Source organism: Physella acuta, unplaced genomic scaffold (genome assembly GCF_028476545.2).
Source record: "Physella acuta isolate Inbredline_101_S28 unplaced genomic scaffold, ASM2847654v3 ptg001075l, whole genome shotgun sequence".
Lineage (NCBI taxonomy): Eukaryota > Metazoa > Mollusca > Gastropoda > Physidae > Physella > Physella acuta.
Window position 1 is genome coordinate 265,752 of NW_026732592.1, and position 25,216 is coordinate 290,967.

Below are 25,216 nucleotides of genomic sequence, written 5' to 3' on the forward strand. Positions count from 1 at the left end.
ATTCATGGACATGTATTTTTTTTTTTAAAAAAAAAAAGCTGTTTGGAGTTTTCAACAACTGTTTTAAAGCCGTCTGAATCAGTCAAAAATCTGTTTGAATACACGGCTGTTTGAAGATGTTTTGAGCTGTTTAAATCTGATTAAGGTTGAGTAAAGTTGTAAGGATGTAACTAAAGCGGTGTAAAGAGCATTCAGATTAATACATTGTCAGATTTTGACTGAAAGAACTTAGCAAGCGCAAAATCATCCCTACAAGAAAGGTTCTGGCTTTCATACAACTTCAACAGCGATGGTTCCTTCTCTTTTCCGAGCCCAGAGTTCGCTTGTATCTGAGAAGAGAAAATTTAATCATCAGTACGCCTAGCCGCTCGGATGACGAAGGGACGTTCTATTAACATAAACCGGGATTCGAACTCTAGACTTTCGGGTTATCTGTCTAGCGCTCTACTGCTACGCTACGCCATTCAGCTGCCGTTTTGAACGTCGTGATGCTTACAAGGTGATTCATTGTTCTGGGTACGGTCTGATAAAATCAATTAAATATATCGATTATATCAATCAAAAGCAGATTTTAATGATACTTTGGTCACACAATTTGACTCTATTTTCTGTATGGGATTGCGATCCCTACTGATGTTTTCATTTTCGACATGTTTACATTATACTTGTTTGGTTTTCATTTTGACTCTCCTTTTGTAAATAATTTGGAGATGGATTCAAAAGGTGATCCGGAATAAGTGTAGTAGGACAGAAACGAATGTGGGATTAGCATACAAAACGTTACAACAAAACGGGATTAACATACAAAACGTTACAACAAAACGCAAGTGGGATTAACATACAAAACGAAGAGATATGATGGTCACACCATACAGAAAGAGGTCCAGATATATTATGATCAGCTATCCTTAACGGGATAAAACAAGACAACTCGCATTGTGTTACTGCATTTATCGTTCTTGGCGGGATAGATCCAAATGAAAATAATTGCATTTCTTTGGACTTAAAACTCACAATTGAGTGAGAAATCTTTACTGCCATGGATTTTTACTCCGACTAAAACTTTCTTAAGTTTTTTTATGGGTTCATTGACAATATAAGTTATATCGATGATGAAGTAATGTATTCAATGTCATTCACGCTTTTTTAATTCAAATACATTTATTTTACATCATCATTGTTCTGTTGATGTTTGGTTTGTGATTGACTTTTGCTCAAGAGTGGATGTATCTGTTGTTAAAAAATAAAATAAATCATTGAATATTGGAAGCGTCAAAAGGTGTTGTATGTTATTCCCAAGTTACAGAAAGCAGCAGAACTCAGATGCCATATAGTTAAGTCAAGACGAGGATCTAACACTCTGATCAGATCGGCATAGATTTTCTTCACTGTTAATACCGATACGTGGGGGGGGGGGGGGGGTTTGAAATGTGGGGTAGACTAATCAAAAGTACCGGTCCCGATGTTTAATTAGGAACCGGCTTACTTTACCACAAGTCGATTGAATTTAATTGGAATTTTCTTATTTATTATTTTTTTTTTAGTTTTTTTATGGAGGATTGGATGAATAGCGTAAACAACTACTTGAAGACAGGGTGCAAACTTTTAAAAAAAAAAAAGTGCCGTGTGTCACTACACCTGAATCTGGTGTATGTTTTTCTTTTGGTCAGTATTTTGACTAGTTGATGCCCTGTACAGTCGGTGAATCTGACTAGGTTATTTTAAGTTGGTTTTTAATTGAATTTCTTGGTTCCTAGCTGTTAGATGTCTTTCTTGTGATCAGTATGATAGCTAGGTGTGCCTAATTACGTGGGCTCACAACTCCACTACGCTAATTTATTAATAGTGTGATTGGTCTGGTCTAACAGTAGGCCTACACTTCTCAGCCCGTAGTTATTGATTGTGTTTCTTATGGTCAGTATTATAACTAGTTGCGGCTTGACTAAGGGGTTTTACAAAGCCTCTAGGATTATTCTGTGTTTGTTCGGGATCAAAAAGTTATTTGTTCAGCCCGTAGCTGTTGATTGTATTTCGTATGGTCAGTATTACAGCAAGATCCGGCTTGACCAAATACGTTCTGCAAAGCCATCACGATAATTCTGTGTTTGTTCAGGGTTTAAAAGTAATTTGTTCAGCCCGTAGCTGTTGATTGTATTTACTGTGGTCGTTGTTTATAGGAGCTGCTCAATGTGGAATACGCGTACTTTGGTAGCGATGTTATAGGTGAATATCAGGTGAATATCAGGTGAATATCAGGTGAATATCAGGTGAATATCAGGTGAATATCAGGTGAATATCAGGTGAATATCAGGTGAATATCAGGTGAATATCAGGTGAATATCAGGTGAATATCAGGTGAATATCAGGTGAATATCAGGTGAATATCAGGTGAATATCAGGTGAATATCAGGTGAATATCAGGTGAATATCAGGTGAATATCAGGTGAATATCAGGTGAATATCAGGTGAATATCGGGTGAATATCGTGTGAATATCAGGGGAATATAAGGTGAATATCAGGTGAATATCAGGTGAATATCAGGTGAATATCAGGTGAATATCAGGTGAATATCAGGTGAATATCAGGTGAATATCGGGTGAATATCGTGTGAATATCAGGTGAATATCAGGTAAATATCAGGTGAATATCAGGTGAATATCAGGTGAATATCAGGTGAATATCAGGTGAATATCAGGTGAATATCAGGTGAATATCAGGTGAATATCAGGTGAATATCGTGTGAATATCAGGGGAATATAAGGTGAATATCAGGTGAATATCAGGTGAATATCAGGTGAATATCAGGTGAATATCAGGTGAATATCGGGTGAATATCGGGTGAATATCAGGGGAATATAAGGTGAATATCAGGTGAATATCAGGTGAATATCAGGTGAATATCAGGTGAATATCGGGTGAATATCAGGTGAATATCAGGTGAATATCAGGTGAATATCAGGTGAATATCGTGTGAATATCAGGGGAATATAAGGTGAATATCAGGTGAATATCAGGTGAATATCAGGTGAATATCAGGTGAATATCAGGTGAATATCAGGTGAATATCAGGTGAATATCGGGTGAATATCGTGTGAATATCAGGGGAATATAAGGTGAATATCAGGTGAATATCAGGTGAATATCAGGTGAATATCAGGTGAATATCAGGTGAATATCAGGTGAATATCAGGTGAATATCGGGTGAATATCGTGTGAATATCAGGTGAATATCAGGTAAATATCAGGTGAATATCAGGTGAATATCAGGTAAATATCAGGTGAATATCAGGTGAATATCAGGTAAATATCAGGTGAATATCAGGTGAATATCAGGTGAATATCAGGTGAATATCAGGTGAATATCAGGTGAATATCAGGTGAATATCAGGTGAATATCAGGTGAATATCAGGTGAATATCAGGTGAATATCAGGTGAATATCAGGTGAATATCAGGTGAATATCAGGTGAATATCAGGTGAATATCAGGTGAATATCAGGTGAATATCAGGTGAATATCAGGTGAATATCAGGTGAATATCAGGTGAATATCAGGTGAATATCAGGTGAATATCAGGTGAATATCAGGTGAATATCAGGTGAATATCAGGTGAATATCAGGTGCAATGCGCGATCGCTGCACGTGCATGTTGTTAGTTGCACTAGATCGTGGAACGTGCTACACCTGCATACAGGTGCTTATCATTGGGTAGTTAAGGTAATAATCCAGGTGTGTTGCGGTGTAAGAAATCAGAACTTTCAAGAGTTTACCTGAGAATCGATGCTAATGAGTTTATGATCTATATTTGATTACCATTTTCTGTTGAGTTGGAATTTTGAGATTGTTTTTGTCAACTATTCAGTGCACGCTTCAACCTTTGGTGTGGGCGTGATTACAAAATCTATGTCCAAAAACTGTGAAATGCCAAATACTTCAAGTGTTCAATGAGCGACGGACGAATGGACGAGGAATAATTGGGAGATGTAATTAATTGAGCGACTTTAAAATAGACTAAGAATAATTGGGGGATGTAATTAATTGAGCGACGGACGAATGGTAGAGGAAAATTGGGAGATGTAATTAATTGAGTAAAGGACGAATGGGAAAAGAATAATTGGGAGATGAAATTAATTGAGTAACGGACGAATGGGCAAAGAATAATTGGGAATACAATAAATTTAGCGACGAAAAAGGAGCAATGCTATTACAGACAATCACCTATAAAAATACCAAACCTAGTGTGAGTAAAAATACATTTTCGTACATCATTATTGTTTTTTTTTTAATTAAAAAAATTACAATTTGATATTATTTTCCATCATTTAATATGTTTGCGTTTAATAAAAAATATTGATATTAAAAAAAATTGTCTAGTTTAAATTATTTTAATGTTAATAAACATTTGTAAGTAGCTAAATAAGAACCATATTTTAAGACTTGTGTTGTTTACGATACAACAGCAGCTTTTATTGTCAATTCACAAACTATATATCAAATATCAAATATCAAAACAATCTCTGACGGACACAGTGGTAGTACTTTTGATAGCGCATGCAGAATTAAAATGAACATTCTAGAAAATCCAGTGTAGCTGGCCATTCCAAAAAGTTTACCTCATTTTTTTACATGATGAGCTAATCATCAACCTTCCTTTCCCCTCCCCTCCCACCCCGCAAGATTTAGTGTCCTACAAGGTGTAAATCAAAATCGCTCTTGGATACGAGCTATGATTGGTTGGCTATGTTATAAGGTTCCAGCATAGTTTTCATATCTAGTAATTGGCCTGTGTGATTTACGAAGTCGTGCCAGAATTTTAACTATATTAATATGTGTTTTTACAACCATTTCAAGGCTAAAGAAATGGAATTTGTCACCAACAAAAAATTTTTAAAACTTAAGTAAAATAATCATAGCAGAACAATATCATCAATACTTTAACTCGTACAACATAAAAAGAAATTTGAGAGCATTATTTTTCGTTAGCTTTAAAAACCAAAATGGTAGTTTTCTTTCTCTTAGAAATACCAGAGTGTAATCCAATTGTTCTTAACAGATATTAATTATTTTTTTTGAGTCAATGCTTTCTATTGTTAGCAAAATTACTTTCTTGAAAACTTTATATGGTCAACAACTACGTCGTTTCAAGCTTTCTTACATAGTTCTCGCTGTCAAAATACTACTGGATAAATTTAACTTTTAAATACTTGACCGTAATATTTTTTAGTTAATTTCCCTGAAGTGTTTACTGTGAAGGATTTAAAGTTGTAACTTATAGTCAAGGGAGACAACTTTTTTTAAATGGATAAACCACGTTTTGTGTGAGGTAGCATAGTAGGGAGCGGAAGACTCCGCGGTTTAGGTCGTTACAGCACGCACGTGAGAAGGTGAGTACCTGTTTGACAGGAGAGCCTGTGCTAATTACAGAAACATGTTGATCCTTGCACTCAAGACTTGAGGAGTTATCTCCGATAGAAAGCTAGAGTTATACTAAGGGGAGGCAAGACCTTTACCATAGGGATTCTGTGGCTCAATATCTAGTAGACTAAAGGAAAAACTTGGCAGATATTGTGTTTACGAAAAACACACACTCACCAACCAACTCTCTCTCTCTCTCTCTCTCTCTCTCTCTCTCTCTATATATATATATATATATATATATATATATATATATATATATATATATATATATATATATATATATATATATATATGCGTGTGTGAGTTTTTTGTATTAAGTTAAATTGCAATTGTGAATTGCTGGGTATGTATCATATCTATCGAGGTACACATGTGTTTGAGGATTAGTTTTAAAGTGAGTTTTAAAGTGAGAAACAATGTTTCTCTTTATTTTTAATCTAATGTAACATTAATTAATTAATTAATTATGTTACATTACATTAATTTAAGCTACAGTGTCCAGCTAAGTGGTCACGTGATCGGACAAAACGGTACGACTTCAAGCACACATGTGTATATATGTGATGTCTGTCTGGGTATATGTTGTGTAAAGATTATACTTGGTGTTAGTGGGATCTACTTGCAGCATGAATATCAAGTCATGCACTTGGACATACACTTGGGGGATAACTGATTTAAATTGCTTGAGAGAAAAAAAAATGCGTGTCTGTTGGTTTGATCTCACGTAATCTTTCAATTTGCTACAAGCATCGTATTTTAGTGTTATTTTTGTACTACAATATACTGAGTTTTGAAAATGAGATTGTAACTGAACTTATTTTTCTTATTTTAAATTTTTTTTTTGCCTCAGACATGTAATTCACAGAGTTAGTATACCTTGCCATGTTCAATTTGGTATTGCAGTTTTCATCATCGGCTTGTGAGGACCGATTCCAATTGACAATAGTAATACTACTGTCTGACATTTAATTTCATTAATTGAAGATGTTTTACATATACAAGATCCAAAACTTCTAATTCCAATCAACCTATTTTCGGTATTTGTATCACACGTAATACATTGAAATATAGACTTCCATTGTTATTTTGCGCAGAAGAATGTGATCACTCAGATTGTACTTTTGTTATTCTTTTATTAGTTGTGATGTATTATTTATCCGTTACTTTCCAATGTCAATGAATTCACATTTTTTCTTTCGGTATTTTCATAATATTTATTTTTAACTCATTGAAAATTGTAACGACAATATTAAATTAAATAACTGAATTAATAAACAAAGTTGTCTCTTATTGATTCTCTAATTTTTTTGTTTACTTAAAAAAAAACTACTAGTGTATTGTGGTTAAACTGCTGAATACATTATGCTTATATTTTCAAACAGCGCGTGGGAAAACCACATGCCCTGTTGTATCAATAACATTTAATTAAAATTTTCCAAATTTCCACAGTTATTTTGAAAACATAATTTTTTTCCCCTACAACGTAAGATATGCAATATAATGGAGTGCTACTATAGAAAAACCGCTCATGGCAACTTTACAAAGCTCACTGAATGGGGGGGGGGGTTGAAGTAGATGTTTCAGTCTCAACTGTGTCGCCTTGACCTTAGTCATTGCCTGTTATGACATAATTTAATTGAGACACTATTTTAACTGTAAAATTCGAAGTATACTTCAAATCATAAAATAGTTTGGAATCTGGATAAAAGGCCAACATGGACAAAAGATAGAAATGGACAGAAGTCAGGTTTGGACAAAATGTCGACAGGAAATAAGGTTTTTTTGGGTGTCTGCTCTTTAACCGTCAGCCTATGGTATGTTGGCCCTTTGTCTAGTCGATTTTGGTATCGCTGTTTTTTCGATGTCAGCTCTTTATCAATGTTGGTCATCTTTTGCCCTGTCGCTTTTTTATCCTACACCCAAATTGTTTCGCCTTCAATTAAATTCTATCTAATTTTTAAGTTATTCTTTCTTTCTTTTACTATTATTATTTTATCGTTAATACCATTGCAATCATTACAATTTTCGTTATAAACTAACATAATCGTCGAGATATTAATTTTTTTCAAAAATTCATAACTTAGATTTCACAAGTTTTCACACCAAAGTTAGAAAACAGATGAGCACCATTCATTGAACGAAGTTTACGCGGAATAGAAGAAACACATACAAAGGGAGATTACGCTTTAAATTTTAAACACTGCCAATCACTGTAATATTTGCTGGCAGGAAGAAGAGCTTTTCTTACTAGGTAAATTTTTGTTTTTAAAATAAAACTTAATCAAAGGTATGGTTATGGTTAGGACTAGGTTAGAGGTTAATAATCTTTATTGAAAGTGGCTGATCAAACACTACTATATGTTTAAGTTTTTAAAATAAAGAATAGTAGTTGATAGCAATATCTCATATATGCCTACTATCGTTAAAAGTTTTGATATAACTAAAACTTTGTGTTAACGGAAAAAATTACGAAAATATGAAAACAAAATAAAACGCAGAAATAAACGCAAACATAAACGCAAGCAAGAACATAAATATAATGCAAATTCAAACATATAAACACAAACATAAACATAAACATACACATAAACGCAAACTTATACAAAGTAAAAAGCAAAAACAAAAAACAGTTGTTGTTTTTTTCTGATGAGTACAGTTTTTTTAAGGTCCCGATCAAATAAGGTAATTGGTGTAAAGTGATGTAATTTGTATAATGTTTCTGATAAGAAATTTAAAAAATTGTATGCGGGATAATTAATTTAGTTTAATTTTTTGTTCTTTGCTCTTCAAGTCAGTTAAAACGTTAAGTTGTAAAATGAAAATTTATTTTGAAAATGGTAAATGCATAGATTTCTAGACATCAGTTTAGATTTTAGTAAAAAATTAAAATTTTTAAAATATGACATAATGGGTGATAACGTGAAGTCTTTATTTTATTTTCTGAATGTTTTTTCACAAACCATTCTGCAACAAACAAACCATTTTGCCACAGATAAACAAACTTCATAGCTTTATAGTGTCGATTTTTCGTGATTGTTAAACCTAGAATACTATTTTGTATGTATCCTTAATTGGAATTGTAACTACATTATGTAATGTTGTCGTCTGATTAAGAATAGAATTTTTTAGATTGAACTGACATCAACGTTTGCGCGAGATATGAATAGGACTAGGTTAGAGGTCAGTCACCTTCATTAAAAGCCTATGCGAAGCTGGACGGGAACCCTAGAATCAATATATAAATATAAATATAATTATAAATATTATATATATATATATATATATATATTATATGTATGTATGTATATATATATGTATGTATGTATATATTTATATGTATATATATATATATATATATATATATATATATATATATATATATATATATATATATATATATATATATATATATATATATATATATATATATATATATATACAGGTTTTTACACAAAATACGACTATTATAAGTGTATTAGAACATGTTTTAATGTGCCAACCTGAAACGCTCACAGATAAGGCCGATAGACTACACAGATTTTGAGAGCGCATTCCAAAATGTCGGACACTACAGACGGAAGCTCAGTGGCGGACATAGGGAACGAGGTGGAAACAAAGGTCAGTGAAGATGAGGCTAAGTCGAAACATAAGAAGAAAAAACACCACAAGAAAAAAAAGAAAAGTGTTGCGGAAAGCGGAACGGAGGAGGCGGAAGCTACGGATGACAGTGAGGCAAAGTCTAGTCGTAAGAAGAAAAAGCATAAACACAAATCGAAGAAGCAAAAAAAGGACGTTGAACAAACTGATACGAGTGAAGGGGAGGAAATAAAGGTAGATGATGTTGAGGTAGACTCTACAGATAAAACACCGAGGAAGAGTAGCAAAGAGGTCGAAGAAAAAGAAGAAAGTAAGGTAGATAATATTGAAACCGATTCGAGTCGTACAAACGAGATATATGGGAGTAGTTCAACAGGAAAAGAAGAGGAAATTAATGCGGGTAAGAAACGAAAGTCAGAAGAAGTTGAACCAGGTTCTAAAGATAAAAAGAAAAAACACAAGAAGAAGCACAAGAAATCTGCTGAAAAGAGTGATACTGGTGAAAGTGAGGAGATACAAACAGATGATGCTGAGGTTGCCTCTACAGATAAAAAGAAAAAAAAACACAAGAAGAAACATAGAAAAGACGTTGAAAAAGATGAAATAGATGAGAGAGAGAAAAAAAAGGTAGATGATTTTGATGTGGATGCCAAAGATACAACATCAAGGAAGACTAGCAAAGAAATCATAGAAAATGAAATAGATGAAAAAGAGAAAAAGCAATTAGATGATCTTGAGGGTCAATCTACAGGTAAAACATCAAGGAAGACTAGCAAAGAGATCATCGAAAAAGAAAATGATGAAACAGAAAAAAGAAAGGTAGATGATATTGAGGTCGAATCTACAAGTACAATTTCGAGAAAGAGTAGCAAAGAAGTAAAAGAAAAGGAAATTGATGAAAGTAATGAAATAAAGGTAGATGATGGTGAGTTCACCTCTACAGATAAAAAGAAAAAACACAAGAAGAAACACAAGAAAAAAGGTGAAAAGAGTGATACTGATGAAAGTGAGGCGATAAAAGTAGACGATGGTGAGGTCGCCTCTACACATAAAAAGAAAAAACACAAGAAGAAACATAGAAAAGACGTTGAAAAAGATGAAATAGATGAAAGAAAGGTAGACGATATTGATGGTGATTCTAAAGGTAAAACATCAAGGAAGACTAGCAAAGAAGTCAAAGAAAATGAAATAGATGAAAAAGAGAAAAAGCAATTAGATGATCTTGAGGTTGAATCTACAGGTAAAACATCGAAGAAGACTAGCAAAGAAGTCATAGAAAAAGAAAATGATGAAACAGAAAAAAGAAAGGTAGATGATATTGGGGTCGAATCTACAGGTAAAATATCGAGAAAGAGTAGCAACGAAGTCAAAGAAAAGAAAAGTGATGAAAGTGAAAAAATAAGAGAGAAAAAAAAGGTAGATGAAGTCGAAGGTGATTCAACAGGTAAATCATCAAGGAAAAGTAGCAAAGAAATCATCGAGAAGAAAATTGATGAAAGAGAGAAAAGAAAGGTAGATGATGTTGAGGGTGATTCTTCAGGAAAAATATCGAGGAAAACTAGCAAAGAAGTCATAGAAAATGAAATTGATGAAGGAGTGAAAAGAAAGGTAGATGAGGTTGAGGGTGGTTCTAATCTTATAAATCTAAACGACATATATGGGAGTAGTTCAACAGGAAAAGAAGAGGAAAATGTTTTGGGAAAGGAGCAAAAGGTAGATGGCATTAAAGAACAGAAATTAGATGATGGTGTGGTTATGTCTAGTGAAGCTAAAGAAAAATTTCCGTCTAAAAGGCCTAGCACACAAGGCATAGAATATAAAAATGAGGATGAAGAACGAAAAGTAGACGATGGTGTGGTAAAGTCTACTTCTTCTAAAGAAAAATTCCCATCTAGAAGGCCTAGCACACAAGGCATAGAATATAAAAATATTGAAGGGGAAGAACGGAAATTAGATGATGGTATGGTTACGTCTACTTCTTCTAAAGAAAAATACCCATCAAGTAGCTTAAGCACACAAGGCATAGAATATAAAAATAATGAATCGGAAGAACGAACATTAGACGATGGTGTGGTTAGGTCTACTTCTTCTAAAGAAAAATACCCATCGAGTAGCTTAAGCAAACAAGGCATAGAATATAAAAATAATGAAGGGGAGGAACCGAAATTAGATGATGGTGTGGTAAGATCTAGTTCTTCTAAAGAAAAATACCCATCGAGAAGGCCTAGCACACAAGGCATAGAACATAAAAATAATGAAGGGGAAGAACGGAAATCAGATGATGGTGTGGTAAGATCTAGTTCTTCTAAAGAAAAATACCCATCGAGAAGGCCTAGCACACAAGGCATAGAACATAAAAATAATGAAGGGGAAGAACGGAAATCAGATGATGGTGTGGTTAGGCCTAGTTCTTCTAAAGAAAAATACCCATCGAGGAGGCTAAGCACACAAGGCATAGAATATAAAAATGAAGATGAAGAACGAAAATTAGACGATGGTGTGGTTAGGTCTAGTTCTTCTAAAGAAAAATACCTATCGAGGAGGCTAAGCACACAAGGCATAGAATATAAAAATAATGAAGGGGAAGAACGGAAATTAGATGATGGTGTGGTTAGGTCTAGTTCTTCTAAAGAAAAATACCCATCGAGGAGGCTAAGCACACAAGGCATAGAATATAAAAATGAAGATGAAGAACGAAAATTAGACGATGGTGTGGTTAGGTCTAGTTCTTCTAAAGAAAAATACCTATCGAGTAGCTTAAGCAAACAAGGCATAGAACATAAAAATAATGAAGGGGAAGAACGGAAATTAGACGATGGTGTGGTTAGGTCTAGTTCTTCTAAAGAAAAATACCCATCGAGTAGCTTAAGCAAACAAGGCATAGAATATAAAAATGAAGATGAAGAACGAAAATTAGACGATGGTGTGGTTAGGTCTAGTTCTTCTAAAGAAAAATACCCATCGAGGAGGCTTAGCACACAAGGCATAGAATATAAAAACAATGAAGGGGAAGAACGAAAATTAGACGATGGTGTGGTTAGGTCTAGTTCTTCTAAAGAAAAATACCCATCAAGGAGGCTAAGCACACAAGGCATAGAATATAAAAATGAAGGTGAAGAACGTAAATTAGATGACGTTGTAATCAAATCAATTCTTTCAAAAGAAAAACAAGGCAATGAAGAAAGAATTGATGAGGAAAAGAAACCAATAGAATATGTTGGTAGGGTTAAATCTAGTTTTGAAAAAATTTCAATCAAAGTGAAAAGGCAAAGCATAGAACAAATTGAGTCGGAGAATATAAAGGTAGACGGCTACGAGTCTTATCCAAACCAGTTTTTATTTAAACTAAAACAAGGTAAATCAGATGAAAAACTTGAAGAAAGGCAGAAAATAAATGATGACTATGCAGTACCTCCAAAGAAAAAAAAAGTTCACAAACACCTGAAAGTACATTACGGCGATGACGTCAAGAAAGGGATTGAAGACGACGACGATGCGCCAGCGTCAGACACGGAAGATGAAAGTTCTGATGACGAAAGTTCCAGCTCGAATGAGGATTCGCCGCCTGACTCTCAAATGCTTATAGACTTTAGGGAAATCGAAAACTCAACAGACCAGGCGACGTCCAGCGTATTCGAGGCAGGAGCGTCCAAAAAGAAAAAAGAAAAAAGCGGATCCAAACCTAAAGAAAAAGTCAAACATAAAAAGAAAGAAAAGGACTCGTCGAAATCGAAAGAAAAAAATAAGTCGAAGACAAAGAAGAAGAAGTCTTCTAAAGAAACGCCCACGACGACGACGGATGAGACGGTTGTGTCTGAGACAACAGCGCCGGAGGCGACGGAAACTACCGGAGATGCAGATACGGAGACGGGAGGAGAAGATTCGGAAGAGGTGCCGGAATTGCCGTCGAAACACACGCCGAGCAAGGCAGAAAAGGGTATGATTGATTCCGTAACGGAATCGGACATTTCAAGTACCTCAACCTACGATACTTCCTACAGCAGTGATGAGATAGGCGGTTCAAAGAAAAAACGTGAGTGTCTGGTAATCGTTGCATGAGTTTCTTCAGTTGACATTTGTTAGTACAATAGTTGACAGGGGTTTTTGACAATTGTTGCTTTAGTTTCTAACAACAGTTGACATTATTTCATATAATAGTTGACATGAAAATGGGAAAATGGTTGACTTGAATTTGGGAAAATAGTTGACTTAAATTTGGGAAAATAGTGGACGTGAGTTTTTGACAATAGTTGACATGAGTTTTTTACTTTTTTTTAAACATTTGTTACAGCGGTTGAGTAAGACAATTTATTTCATAAACAATGTCTACGCGTGTTGGGCGGGTTCGAGTCGTTAAAGCTCATGGTTGCTAAACCAAAAAGTCACGAGTTTGAACCCTCGGGCAGATGAGGCTCGTTAGGTGGGGACAGCCACTCTTCTAGGAGAGACAACTCCAAAATCAAACTACCGCTGCCTTGTAGTTTGTTCTTGGTTGCACAAAGGCTATGGAAGCAAATCCAAAAAGAAAAGCAGGCTGAAATCTGAGTCAATGGTCTATATGGCGCTTAACCAATTAACACGTATACTTAAATGTGTTAGAGGGAATCCTTCCAACACTGAAATTAATAAGAAGAAGAAAATTATCTATGCCAAGGCACATGACACTAGAATACAAAAATTGCATAAAAAAACGTTTTAATAACAAGCTTTTATGTCATAACAAGCCGTCCGTACCCGTTACACGTGAATTATAGGTCTATATATTTTTAATGTTATGCATTTTTTAGAATAAATCAAAATTTAGTTCATTTTTTTAGTATTCTAAAATTGGAAGATGACGTCATTGGTTTTGTGTACTTACCGTACTTCAAACATATGACATGTGACGTCATCAATTTCGGCGTTCTTGTCACAACTATAAAACACTTTTCCGGTAGCATAATTAAAACCGTTTTTCTACATTTGAATATGACTTTATTTTTTATTTTTCTTCTTTCAAATAAAATTTTGTTTATACATTTAAAACATCTACTATATTATTTTCAACAAAGTTATCCATATATCGCTGAAGATACTGATATGATAGCCTGTGAAAATATTTTGTGGACAGAGAGAGAGAAGTGCGCAATTGGTATTTTATATATTTGGATGCAATAAAAAGTAGAAAATAAATTATTTTCTTTAAATATATAATTTTACAAAACTATTTTAATAATTACGAGCCGACACCCTACGAGGTCGTGCTTGAGCCTGGACTGGCTATTCCAGAGATACCTGGAGATAAACTGAATGGGGTTTGTTACTTTTTCTCAGGTAAGAAATGAAAGAAAGGAAAATTGATCAGATGGGTGTTTGTTTTTTCTCAGGTAAGAAATCAAAGAAAGGAAAAGGAAAAGGTGGAGGCATGAAGTCCTGGTTTACCAACAAATTTTTGAAACCTTTTAGCTCAAGCAGCAGCGAGAGTCAGAAGAAAGGTAAGATGGTTGTTTGGTGGGTTGGGGGGTTGGTGGGTTGGTGGGTTGGTGGGTTGGTGGGTTGGTGGGTTGGTGAGTTGGTGGGTTGGTGGGTTGGGAGTTTGTTTTGTTGATAGTTTGATAGGGTTGGGGGTCGGTGGGTTGGTTGGGTTGGTGGGTTAGAGGTTAATGATTTGTTACTTGGGTGTTTGGTTGGTTGGTGAGTGATGGGTTGGTGGGTTGGTGGGCTGATGGGTTGGTAGGTTGGTGGGTTGGTAGGTTGGTGAATTGGTAGGTTGATAAGTTGGTAAGTTAGTGGGTAGGGGGGTGGTTGGTAGTTTGGTGGGTTGGTGGTTTAGTGGTTTTGGGGTTTGTTGGTTGGAGAGTTGTTTTGTTGCAAGATCGTAGGTTGGTGAGTTAGTAGTTAATAATTGGTGATTTGGACGGTTGGAGTTTGATTGGTTGGGAAGGTAAAATCAAACTCACAATATATGATGTGTATTTAGTCGGATATAATCGACTATTGTGTTGTATATTGTGATAATATAGGCAAAGGATGAGGTGAATATTTAGAATATTTGGTAAGATCTTACTGTCAATAAAATAGTTATTTTTTAATACCTTTTAGAGCCAAATCAAAACCATGTTTTTCAGTCTATTTATGTTTAGTCCTATTTATTTTCTTCTTCCTTATTCTCTACATTATTTTCTTTCAGACACAGTGTGGCTACGTAATTGTAAGTATCATCTACATCAATGTCACTTTATCGATGCTTATTTAAATGTACAGGTTATAATTAAACATCTACACTCCCATGCCTCAAAGCTACTGACGCTTAAAAACCTACAATTTACCCTGGCCCCACCCCCTTGAACAGTACTCAGGCAAGCGCATTGACCAATGAAATATCCCATCTATATTAGACCACACTGTACAGTACATAGAAAAGCGCACTAACCAATGAAATCTTCCATCTATATTGGACTACACTGTACAGTACATAGACAAGCGCACTAACCAATGAAATCTTCCATCTATATTGGACCACACTGTACAGTACATAGACAAGCGCACTGACCAATGAAATCTTCCACCTATATTGGACCACACTGTACAGTACTTAGACAAGCGCACTGACCAATGAAATCTTTATCTATATTGTACCACACTGTACACTACTTAGACAAGGGCACTGACCAGTAAATCTTACACTCTACTCCACCTACTCCCCCAGTGGTCCCGCCTGTGTTGAAGGCACTGTTCGAGAACGCCAAGATTGCACTCAACCAGGCCGAGGGTTTCCCAGACTTCACGGGGGAGCCCGAGTGGTCCACGCCCAAGACCAGAGGTCACGTCTACCTGCTGGACGAGAAGGGCGATCCTCATTGGGTGAGTGGACTCTATTTTTGTCTGAGATTCTGTTTCACGCCAAATTTATATGAACCATCTAACCATTTTTAAAAGAAACCCACAAATACATATATAAAAAAACGTAAAGCTCCCATTTCAGACAAAAAGATCCATAGGACAGATGAAGTAGAGTTGATGTGTTTCTTGACCTCGGCGTATGATGGGATGGTTGGGTCAGCATTATGCCCAGCAGCCTTTGACTTTTCAGGGCTGGATGGACACAGGAACGTCCGGACTGATATTGGACATTGAGACCATCGAGCTAATACCCGATTGCACTACCATTCGACCAAGTCGTCTCGTACATATATACATTTATCTATGTACATATATACATTTATCTATGTACATATATACATTTATCTATGTACATATATACATTTATCTATGTACATATATACATTTATCTATGTACATATATACATTTATCTATGTACATATATACATGTATCTATGTACATATATACATGTATCTATGTACATATATACATTTATCTATGTACATATATACATTTATCTATGTACATATATACATTTATCTATGTACATATATGCATTTATCTATGTACATATATACATGTATCTATGTACATATATACATTTATCTATGTACATATATACATGTATCTATGTACATATATACATTTATCTATGTACATATATGCATTTATCTATGTACATATATACATTTATCTATGTACATACATACATTTATCTATGTATATATCAAATAATTAGACAATCAAAATCTCGTTTGATTATATTCTATTTACAATTAGAATAAAATTATATTATTAAAAATCTTAACGTCGCTTTGTTACCCCTTCTCCGGTTTTTCTCGCAGTTCCCCACGGGTCCGCCCCTGAAGTTCCTTAGCCCCACCACAGCCAGCAGCATCATCCGCCAGTACACCAACTTCCCCATGGAGCGCATCCACCACTACGCCATGAACGGGGAGAAGATGTTCGCATTATACACGGCCAGAAAGTTGATCGACATTCTGGTACACATTGACGACAGGGTAACTTGTCATAGTCCTTGTACTGTTTTTTATATTAGACATTCTGGTACACATTGACGACAGCGTAACTTGTCATAGTCCTAGTACTGTTTTTTATAATAGACATTCTGGTACACATTGACGACAGGGTAACTTGTCATAGTCCTAGTACTGTTTTTTTATATCCGATAAACATAGGGTCATGTTAGCGCAGTTTGACGACAGGGTAACTTGTCTTAGTACTGTCTTTTAAACCTGGTAATTCTTGGGTCATGTTAGTGCACTTTGACGACAGGGTAACTTGTCTTAGTACCGTCTTTTATAGCTGGTAAATCTTGGTTCATGTTAGAGCACTTTGAAGACAGGGTAACTTGTCTTAGTACTGTCTTTTATAGTTGGTATATCTTGGGTCATGTAGTACACATTGACGACCGGGTAACTTGTCATAGTCTTAGTACTTTTTTTATAATAGACATCCTGGTACACATTGACGAGAGGGTAACTTGTCTTAGTACTGTCTTTTATAGCTGGTAAATATTGGGTCATGTTAGTACACATTGACGACAGGTTAACTTGTTTTGGTATCGTCTTTTATATTTAGTAAATATAGGGTCATGTAGTACACATTGACGACAGGGTAACTTGTCTTAGTACTGTCTTTTATAACTGGTAAATATAGAGTCATGTTAGTGCAAATCGTTGAATTAGTATATGCCAACAAATACATCATCAATCTTATAACTTCGAGTGGTCGTTAAGGCACTAAATTTTTACTTTCTTCTTAGCCATCTTTTTTTGCATTTAGTAATCCCGCAATTACTGCAAGTCCATTCCTTGATGAATTTAACCATGAAATTGCCTTACAATATCCTTATTCCATTGTCCTACAATGTCCTTATCCCATTTGTCCTATAAAGTCATTATCACATTTGTCTTACAATGTCCTTATCCCATTTGTCCTACAATATCCTTATTCCATAATCCTACAATGTCCTTATTCCATTGTCAATTAATGTAATTACCCCATTGTCCTACAATGTCCTTATCTCATTTGTCCGATAATGTTTTTATCCTATTTCTCCTACACACTCCTTATACCATTTTTCCTACAATGTCCTTATCCCATTTGCCCAATAATGTCATTATCCCATTTATCCTATAATGTACTTATCCCATTGGCCTATATTGTCCTTATCCCATTTGTTCTATAATATCCTTATCTCATTTTCCTATATAGTCATTATCCTACTCTCCTACAATGTCCTTATCCCATTTGTCCTACAAAGTCCTTATCCCATTTTTCCTACAATGCCTTTATCGCATTATCCTACAATGCCCTTATCCAACTGTCCTACAATGTCCTTATCCCACTGTCCTACGGTGTATCTACGCCCACCGTAGCATCATGTGCACCCACAGCCAGTACTTTGCTGATGTTCTCGTACCCCATTGTCCTACAATGTCCCTATCCCATTGTCCTACAATGTCCTTATCTCATTTGTCCGATAATGTTTTTATCCTATTTCTCCTACACAGCCCTTATACCATTTTTCCTACAACGTCCATATTCCATTATCCTACAATGCCCTTCTCCTGTTTGTCCTACAATGTCCTTATCCCACTGTCCTACAATGTCCTTATCCCCCTGTCCTACAATGTCCTTACCCCATTTGTCCTACAATGTCCTTATCCCACTGTCCTACAATGTCCTTATCCTATTATCCTACAATGTCTTTATCCCACTGTTCCACAGTGTTTCTACGCCCACCGTAGCATCCTATGCACCCACAGCCAGTACTTTGCTGATGTTCTTGTAGACAACGACATCCCACCTTATGCCGTCACCGACGTCACCATCAAATCGGTTGATCCTGATTACTTCAAGTACTTCCTCCACTTCGCTTACACAGGAGATGTATTTGTGAGTGTGTTTATGTGTGTATGTGTCTACGATTGTGTTCGTATATGTGACTCTCTATTGGTCGCAGTGAATTAACAAATTTATAAAATTACGTTTTTTTTTGTATGTGTTACTCAAAGCTTGAGTTTGTGTATATGTTTTTTAACATGTATATATGTACATGTATGTTTCTACATGGGATGGCGTGACCTAGCGGTGTAGAGCTAGATTCCTAACCCGAAAGTCTCGAGTTCGAGTCCGGATTCAAATCAGTAGCTCTGATGGGTACCTAACTCACATTAAAGAAAACAAAGGCAGCTGGGCATAGTGCTAGCTACACTATGATGTTGATGCTACAATGTAATTAAATAGGCTTACATATGTATTTGTGCATATCATGGGTTACATATATTATGAAAGCAGAAAATACCAGTCAGAAGGCTGGGAAAAAAATTATAATTGACAATGGTGTATGAATATGGAAAATCTGTTTGTATATTTTTCCATTCCCTGTAACTCTTCTTGCCTTATTTCATGCTCGATATTTCCCTGGTTATTTCCCTTGTAAAGTTACAAACTTTGCCCACTAATGAAACAGATTTCTCCGATGGCACCTCTAGTTTTGTCTGACTCACTAGGTGAACATGGAGAACCTGTACGGTCTAAAGACGATAGCCGCCATGCTACAGTCCAACACACTCAAGGCCAAACTCATGTTGTTCATGGCAACAACTGACGCCATGGAGGTGGAGGAGGTTAGTCCAGTTACCGATCAAGAGGCATCTATACATATATATATATATATATATATATATATATATATATATATATATATATATATATATATATATATATATATATATATATATATATGTATGTATACAGTGTGTGTGTGTGTGTTTGGCTGATATTCCGGTCAAGGGGGGACAGCAGAACGTCCCTGATTCCACCCAGCTCTAATGGATACCTGACCCATGTTAAGGAAAGTAAAGGCGGCAGGGTATAGTGCTGACCACATCATTTCTCAATATGTTGAGGTGAAGAAATAATAGAACTCTACTTCATCCGGTCTATACATCTTTGTACCTTGCAGAGTTTACATTTTGCCCACCCCACCCCCTTCTCCTTCCAAATTTAGATATGTATACATTTTATGTTACATCAATGAATTTTTCTTGCAACAAACGCCAAACACATGTTGAACAAAAAAAGGTTTTTAAAAAGTTCAAACTTTAAAAAGAAATTACAATTATTTTTCTTAAACATTTATTATTATGATTTTATACTAATTATTTTGGGAACGAGCTTATCAAGCAAATCAAAAGTAAAATATAAAAAAAAATGTTTTTATAAATATTCAGGCCATCGAGATATTGACTGGAGATGGAAATAAAGATGAAAAGGCCCTCGCCATCGAGGTGGTCAAAACCTATTTTACAGTAAGTTCAGAAGACATTAGTTTCAATGGCATTGTCTTAACCAACAAGACCTAAGTGTTGCTATACTGTGTACTAATTTTTAGATTAGTAGTTAACTACATCGCAGAAATATGTTTTCACCGTTAAAATTTTGTAGGATATTAATACAAAATGCCTACATTTTTAAAATTAAAGCTATGTAGATTATTACTATAACACTGCACTACTTTCCCAGATTTAGTTTAAATACTATTCCAGATTGGGCAGCAGTGCCTATAGTTTTAATGCCCAGAAATATCAATATATTATCGTGATCTGCACGAGTTTTCAACTAGCTCAATCTAAGATGTTTATGTACGACGTGTGTTCTCATGCATGGTCCCACATCGTACTTTTAATTTTCTACTTTCTCTCGTCATAACACCTACCAACTCCACACCTTCGTCAACATAACCTTTAACCTCTGACCCCAACCCCCAGTCAGTGGTGGACGACCCCAGGTTGTATCTCTTCAGCTTTGACGACTTCCTGGAGATCATCAGCGGCGATAACCTTGTGGTGAACTCTGAACTCGACGCCTTCTGGGGGGTTCTCTTCTGGGTGGCTTACGACGTGGGTAATAGGATCAACCAACTACCAAAGGTAAGAGTTCATTGGTTGATCATAGCGTTAATTTGTTGATCGTGGCTGAGTTCCGAAATTTAAGAAGTTATTTTTTTATGTAGTTAACAGTATCCCTGTTTCAGCTGATGATGTATGACCGACCATTTTTTTAAGCTAATGACCATGATATAAGACAGACCATGATATATGACTGACCATGATATAAAACAGACCATGATATATGACTGACCATGATATATGACAGACCATGATATATGACTGATCATGACTTATGACTGACCACTGTTACAGCTGATGAATGAAGTCAGATTCACCAGCATGACGTCACTGGAGCTACTGGACTGTGCCCGGGTGACGGAGCTCATCAAGATGTCCAGCAAGTGCAAGAAGATGCTGGTCGCCGCCTGCTGGTGAGCAAGAACTTGCACTACTTCTACCATCACGCAATAGGTGATGGAGGAGGGGGAGGGCTACTTAAATATATAACAGTCCCAATCACATTCAAAGACAGCGAGTCTCAAATATACTATAGTCTCTATGGGCAGCTTAGAAAGTCTTGCTCATACTAGATTAAATTTGTAACTAAAAATTTGATCCCACTTTATGGTCCCAGCTTATAAAGGTCCTGAGCCTTGAGCTAAGAAAATTTCTTCACTTCAAAAACAGAAGCGCATAAGCCTTCTTGATAAATGCATATGTTCTGCTTTGTTAATTAGGTCATATTAGGTCATTTTTTAAAAATAATTGGAAAAGAATTGTGTTTAGAAACGGAATCACGCAAATTTTAAACCCTTAACTTTCTAACAACACAAACACTTACCCACTTTGCTCAGTGTACTTTTTTTAAACCAATGTACATAAAAATACGTTTTGAACTTTTCCAATCTGAAGCTAATTGTAACAAGAGTAGCTCGGATCGAGTCGTCCTATATCAGGGTTATGGAAATTGGCCGATTACGTTATAAAGGCGATTGTTAAAAACTACCTTTTACAAATATAAAAAATATTCTATCCCCCCTAGGGTGTGCCATGCCAGAGAAACCGGGCTAGAAGACCCCCTGGGGCTGCCAGAAAAACCTAAAAGACATTGTCTGATGGAAAAACCTGCTAAAGATGTGAGTCTCATACACGATAGGATAATAGCGTTAAGACATCCAATTTAGACAGTCACATTAACACAATCACGCTAAGACAATCACGTTAAGACAATCATATAAGGAAAATCACGTCAAGACAGTTGCGTTTACAAATTCATATACAGACATTCTGATAGATATAACTGTCAAAGATGTAAGGCACAGGCATCAGCTCATACATATTGGAGACATTCACATTGAGACACTTACATCGTGACAATTACAATACAACAATTGCATTAATACGATCGTATTGTGACCATAATATTAAAATACCCGAATTTATTTACTAGCATTAAGGATGACGCTTAAAAAACAAAGATTTAAACTAACACTGTTGTATTCTGTTGAAAAGTAAATCAATTGTTTGAACACCATTGCTAGAGGCCCCATGAAAACAGAATTGCAATGTCATATTTTAGGTGTGATAGCGTTAGTACTGTTTAAATTAGATCTAGCTAGATCTATGCTGACTTTACTGACATTTAATATTTTATTTAAAGCCTACAGTGGCTGAGTTTGATGAGAGATATCTCAAGTACACCAAGCTGGCTCACAGGAAAGGTGATGCTATACACAATCAGGATGCGTAAGTAGGACTCTTACTATTATATATATATATATACATATATATATATATATATATATATACATATATATATATATATATATATATATATATATATATATATATATATATATATATATATATATATATATATATATATATATATATATATATATATATATATATATATATACAAACGTGTGTATGTGTCTGTGACAGTGGATATTTAACTATTGTTTACGAAACAGGGTAAGACAAGAAAGTAGACTAGTAGACAGTTTCGAACGTTTAAAACCGACTAACATGGTTTTTCTCGACATGACCCAGATCCTTCGATCGATCAGCCTTGCATTACCTGATCAGATTATACACCTAGACCCGCATATTCAGAGTCCAATAGAAATCTAAACAGTAAAGCCGACAGATAACCGACATGACTGTATCTTCAGAGATTTCAAGCGGTCCAGCAGATTGTCGATACAAAGCACTGCTACACTTTTTAATCCCAGACCGTCACAGTCAAGTCGTTTACTGTTAAGCCATGCACCGTCATGGTAAATGATCACCGGGTCCATATGTACAGAAAATGATGATCGAACTCGCGTAAAATTTCCAGTTATCATTCTCTCTACTCAGCTTTTGGTACGCGTATCTGTGCCGAGCTAGCAGATCTTTACAGTAGAATTTTTTTTTCTAACATTGACATATCAATAGGTTAAAATGATACATCAATGAGATTGTATATTTTATATACATTGTCATATTAAGATGTTACAATGATACATCATTTAGAAGGTATATCTTGTATACTTTGTGTATACGGCTTTATAATATGTATACCGTAACCTTTTTTTTCTGTGATTGGTTTCCAGGGACGCGACAGGTAAAAACACAAAAGATAACGCCAGACGCGTGTACTTCCCCGAGGGTGACGACTTAACAGAGAACCTGGGCACGTCCAGCGAACCTGGGCAGAAGAAAAGTAAAAAGGGGAAGAAGAGCAAGAAGGGGGAGGGCGGGGAGGGGTTCGGCTTGGCCAAGGCTTGGAAATCCCTAACGAGTCTTGGAGGCAAAGGAGGCAAGGAACCGAAGAAATCGAGATCAAAGAAAAAGAAGTCTGGGGGAGGGGGTGAAGAGGATGCGGGGGATAAGAACCCGGGGGATGGGGAAAAAGGGGAGGAACCAGCGAAGGAGGAGTCGTCGTCGTCGTCTACGTCGAAGGGGGGGTCAGACACGGAGGTGAAAAAAACGGATGGAAACGTGAAGCCACCGGCAGCAAAGGCGGGTGATAAGAAAGGAAAGAAAAAAGGAAAACAAGTCAAAACGCCGACTGCTAAGAAGCCGGCGCCGAAAGGTGGAGCCAAGAAGAAAAACAAGAGCAAAAACGCCCTCACCGACAATAGTTCCATGAACGCTTTGTTTAGCTTAAGCTCCGAGAGCGCCGAGCCACCGAAAGTCGTGGAACCTTTAGCTCTGTGGGAATCCAACGAAATGCTGCCTATAGAGAGATGTCTACTGGGCGGGAACATCCTGCAGCCTTACAGACAGAACAAGATCACACTGCGGAAGTCTCCAGATTCACACGAGCAAGGGATGAGCCACCGTCAAGAGGCTCGTGATAAAAGCTCCCCCCACTGGAGAAGTTTAGGAGATTTGAACCCCCCACCTAACTACACGTCTAATTCGTTCTCCAACTTTCGTGAACATTGCCAATCTAATCCTGAACTTTACATCCCACCCAAACAAACCCTCCCCTCACAGTTTGTATCGCAACAAGACGCTATACAACGTGCTCACGCGGAAGAAACAACGCCCCTCCCACGACAAAATGTCCATATGACAGATACACGAGATCAAGACAGGCGTCTCCATGACAACAGTCGAAAAGTCCATGCCCGAGGACGACATGGAACCAACCCAAGACCAAGGGGAAGGCATAAAAAACCAGACAGCAAAAATGAAGACGTAGATTTAATTAAGTTTGATGATAGCAGTACTTAGTTCCCCATGTATTAATAATTAGTTTCAATACAGTTATGTAACATTTGAACTTCACAACAGTTCTGCATAATCATGGTGTTACAACTTATTTGTTGTATGTTGTTAGAGATGTCATTTGTTGCGTTATTATTATTAATGTTATTATCAGCATTATTATTAGTAGTGCTTATATTATTATTATCATTATTGAGAACAAAGTTGCATATCAACTCTACCCCATACGACTACACACACACATACACACACACACACACGCGCGCACACACACACACATATATATATATATATATATATATATATATATATATATATATATATATATATGTAACTAGGGGAAGTTACCAGAGACATAACGCAGTACAGCGCTGTCAACTTTGACACGACTGATGCAATAACACAGGTGTTGGCTGATAACGATCAGAAAGCCAAGGCGTAGTATCTTGGGAAGCGATACGATAAGAACGCAATACGGTCTGTCAACTTTGATGTGACAGGATGCAGATGGCTTATTAAATCGGACTGTACGACAGAAGCGGCGTAATTAACATTCTGATGCAACGATTAGAATCGACTACGAGTACGATTATGATAGAACCGAATACGATTACGAATACGAGGGGGATATATAGGAAGGCGACGGCTCGGTCTCTCAGTCTCTCTCTCTCTCTCGATCAGTCAGTCAGTGAGGCA

At 36.1% G+C, this 25,216-nt stretch overlaps 1 protein-coding gene across 1 annotated transcript; it reads left to right on the forward strand.

Annotated features, from left to right (window-relative positions):
* Positions 1 to 7,585: 7,585 nt before the first annotated feature.
* On the forward strand, positions 7,586 to 24,526 carry LOC131955533 (titin homolog). Its single transcript, XM_059319691.1, has 14 exons — positions 7,586 to 7,669; positions 8,934 to 13,048; positions 14,382 to 14,489; positions 15,185 to 15,205; positions 15,704 to 15,858; positions 16,724 to 16,900; positions 18,633 to 18,800; positions 19,418 to 19,534; positions 20,141 to 20,218; positions 20,678 to 20,839; positions 21,113 to 21,231; positions 21,843 to 21,936; positions 22,461 to 22,546; positions 23,398 to 24,526. The coding sequence occupies exons 2-14, from the start codon at positions 8,977 to 8,979 to the stop codon at positions 24,524 to 24,526; spliced, it is 6,486 nt and encodes a 2,161-aa protein (XP_059175674.1). The 5' UTR covers positions 7,586 to 7,669; positions 8,934 to 8,976.
* Positions 24,527 to 25,216: the final 690 nt, after the last annotated feature.